This window comes from Sinocyclocheilus anshuiensis, unplaced genomic scaffold, assembly GCF_001515605.1.
Source record: "Sinocyclocheilus anshuiensis isolate Anshui unplaced genomic scaffold, SAMN03320099.WGS_v1.1 scaffold837, whole genome shotgun sequence".
Taxonomy (NCBI): domain Eukaryota; kingdom Metazoa; phylum Chordata; class Actinopteri; order Cypriniformes; family Cyprinidae; genus Sinocyclocheilus; species Sinocyclocheilus anshuiensis.
In genome coordinates, this window is record NW_015555752.1 from 139814 (window position 1) to 143178 (window position 3365).

Here is a 3365-nt window from a genome sequence, read left to right on the forward strand (position 1 = left end):
GTTTGTTAGGACAATATTTGAAAATCTGGAATCTGAGGGTGCAAAAAAATCTAAATATTGAGAAAATCATCTTTAAAGTTGTCCAAATGAAGTTCTTAGCAATGCATATTACTAATCAAAAATTACGTTTTGATATATTTACGGTAGGAAATTTACTAAATATCTTCATGGAACATGATCTTTACTTAATATCCTAATGATTTTTGGCATAAAAGAAAAATCTATAATTGTGACCCATACAATGTATTGTTGGCTATTGCTACAAATATACCCCAGCGACTTAAGACTGCTTTTGTGCTGCAGGGACACATATTTTGATGTGTGGCACATACCAGACTGAAATACAGGTGAATGATGTATTACTCCAGATGTGAACAGTTCGACTGACTGACAGTGCTGTGAAAAATCCCGCAATCACTGATTTCAAGCTTACAAACCAGCAGACCCCTCGAAACGCTCTTTCCAGCATTAGTGAGAAGCCTAGACAAAATACTGAAGAACTGCAGTCTCACTGAGCGCTCTCAACACGCCTCGATCATCTTACTGCAAAATGGAAACAAACAGCGAAGTGTCGTTCGTAACGTGTTTAATCTTGTCAATGTGAGACCGTTCACACTGATGCTTCACTCGAGCGGTTCATTATTATGAGACCGCGTGCCGTTAACTGCTTTCGGCGCGGTTTCTGCGGTTTGAATTTTGTCTCGACCCGCACCGTTGAGCGTCTGATGACGCGGCGGCGTCTGATTGGGTGTCCGCGGTCACGTGTCAGTGTGGGTCTGATGAGCGGCCATATTAGTTCAGTTCAGTTCATTCTTTCACGCGGCCGGACTCCGAGTAAGACTCACTCTCTCACACTCACTCATTTCTTCACAGTTTACTGTTATATTGATGCAGGACGCTGCAGCGTTTAAAGCAGATCTGTTAGAGTTACACTCTGTTCGCTCGGTGCTTGGTTTCTGTACTTGATCAGTCAGAAGGTAAATGGTTTTTGTCCTGTTCCTAATCAGCAGCGTTGCTTGAGTTGCTCAGATGTTTATGATTAAGTCCTCGTCTGCTGAAGAAGGAGCAGCCGCTCGTGATTAACTGACCCTGGTTTTCCTCTCAGTCGAGCGGCAGAATGGCGAGCACTCCGGCCGGACAGCAGCCGTTGTCCCGCGGCAGCAGCACTCCTCTGAGCCCCGCGCGGATCTCCCGCCTGCAGGAGAAGCAGGAGCTGCAGCAGCTCAACGACCGGCTGGCCGCCTACATCGACACGGTCCGCCGTCTGGAGTCCGAGAACAGCGTCCTGCAGCTGCAGCTCAGCGAGCGCGAGGAGGTGCGGAGCCGCGAGGCCAGTGGCCTCAAAGCGCTCTACGAGACCGAGCTGGCGGACGCGCGCACGGCGCTGGATGACACGGCGCGGGAGCGCGCACGCCTGCAGCTCGCGCTGGGCAAGATAACGAGCGAGCACGAGCAGCTGCAGCACACGTGAGCCTCTCTCTGTTCACACCTCATGCCTAACAATACAAAACCAAGCAGGTTCTTAAGCAGGCAGGTTGTGTCCAGACCGGGTCAAGATGTCTCTCAGGGTCTGATAGGGCTGTGATTAGTTGAATGTAATTGTGCTAATTAGTGTGGTGGGGTCGGTAGATGTTACTGCGGTTCTGGGCCAGCCGAGAGGAAGGGCTTTTAAATGTGTCCTTTACTGTGTTTTACAATTGATGGAAATTTGCCTGCATGCATTATTTGTTGTGTGAATTTTTTTATTTCTGCATGCAGGATCCCTCTTGGATTTATAGTTGTTAATGGAGCCCATGGAGAATTCTTTAGCTTTTGCACATGAAGGTTTGTGTTTGTGCAACAAGTCATGTGCTCGAGTGTCATGTGCTCCTCTTACAGCTCCCTCTAGTACAGAACTGTGACTGTCTGTCCGCCTGATCCGGATGGATTCTGCCGCCCTCACACTTCAGAGCTGTTTAATTAACCCCCGCTCGTCCGTCAGTGGTGTGTGTGTGTGTGTGTGGATTGACAGGAGCAGTGGTTCACTGGGGTTTCTTTCAGGGGTTCAGCCTGACGCGTCTCATTGGCGTGGAGCAGCTGGAGGTTGTGAGTTCCCCAGCGGCTGTGGAGTCTCCGTGTGAAGCAGCTCTTTGTTTCAGATGAGCAGATGCGTGTAACACATGTTTGGTTTGCTCTATAGTGTCGGTCGAGCTTGATCAGACCGTATGGACCGACTGCTGGCGTCCTCAGCCGCTCTCAGCAGTCGGAGACATTCCTCTCATTCCACAGATCCTGAGCTCACCTCCGGAGCAAGAGCTCAGCGCTTGCACTGTAATCGGGATCTGTGTAGTCTTAATGCTGGTGTCGATGCTGACCTGTCCTGACCATGAACACGCCTCAAATCATCGAGCCAAAACCCCAGCATGCTTTTAGAAGTGAAGCTCATTTCAGTCAATATTCAGTTATAAACACACCTCTTATTTTTAATGTAGCGTTTATAGTGTTCATGCTTATATAATATGAAGAAAAATAATTCTATATAAAGGGCAAAAAACTATCCAAATGGAAACCTGTGTTCCCAGAGTCCTTTCCAAACAAATCCTCTTTGAAACTAAGGTTTGCTAGGGTTGTCATTCGGAGGTTGTTTTAATACACAAGCTTTAATGAAACGGTAAGAACGTAAGTTGTTAGTCTGCGTTCTCGAAGCTTAGGCGTGAGACTGGATGTGTTTGAGCTGAGTGTTGCGGACTGCCTCGTGATGCCATACACGCTAAGATTCGGTGAAATCAGGCTGCTGTATCTGCTTCAGTCTCCTCATTCAGGTTGTGTTTTTGATGAACACGGAAACAAACAGAAAAATTAAAGTAATGAGAAAGCTGGTATTGTTTTGTGTAGTAGCGTGCGCTCGGTCTGATCCTGCTCTCTCTCTCTCTCTCTGTCACAGGTATGCCAAGAAGGACGCTGACCTCTCCAGCTCTCAGGCCCGACTGAAGGAAGCTGAAGCCCTGCTGAACTGTAAAGAGGCGGCGCTGAACACCGCTGTGTCTGAGAGGAAGGCGCTGGAGAGCATGCTGACAGACCTGCAGCTTCACGTGCAGGAGGTACACATTAACAAGACTTTCTCAACAGAGCGCAGAGTCCTCTATAGAAACCCACACTAAGAAATGCGCCATAATTTATTTTTGTTTAATATTGAGTTACATTCTTAGTGCATATCTTTAATCAGTTTTTATTATTGCACAAGTTGTTGTTGTTTTTTTTTAAGCTAAATGTATATTAAAATAATTTACCTAAAACTGCCAAGATATGGCAGTATACGTTTAAAGATGAGAGGTAGTTCTGTAATAAAAATACATATGATCAATTATACAGAAAACATCCTGTTG

General features: G+C 46.7%; 1 protein-coding gene across 1 annotated transcript in view; it reads left to right on the top strand.

The window, feature by feature from the left end:
• Positions 1 to 278: 278 nt before the first annotated feature.
• The window catches only part of LOC107673755 (lamin-B1-like), a 23253-nt gene continuing 20166 nt past the window's right edge, over positions 279 to 3365 (top strand). Inside the window, exons 1-3 of the mRNA XM_016467525.1 lie at positions 279 to 977; positions 1106 to 1467; positions 2924 to 3080. Of these exons, the coding sequence (XP_016323011.1) occupies positions 1118 to 1467; positions 2924 to 3080 (507 nt within the window). The 5' untranslated portion in view covers positions 279 to 977; positions 1106 to 1117. The remainder of the gene's footprint in view (positions 978 to 1105; positions 1468 to 2923; positions 3081 to 3365) is intronic.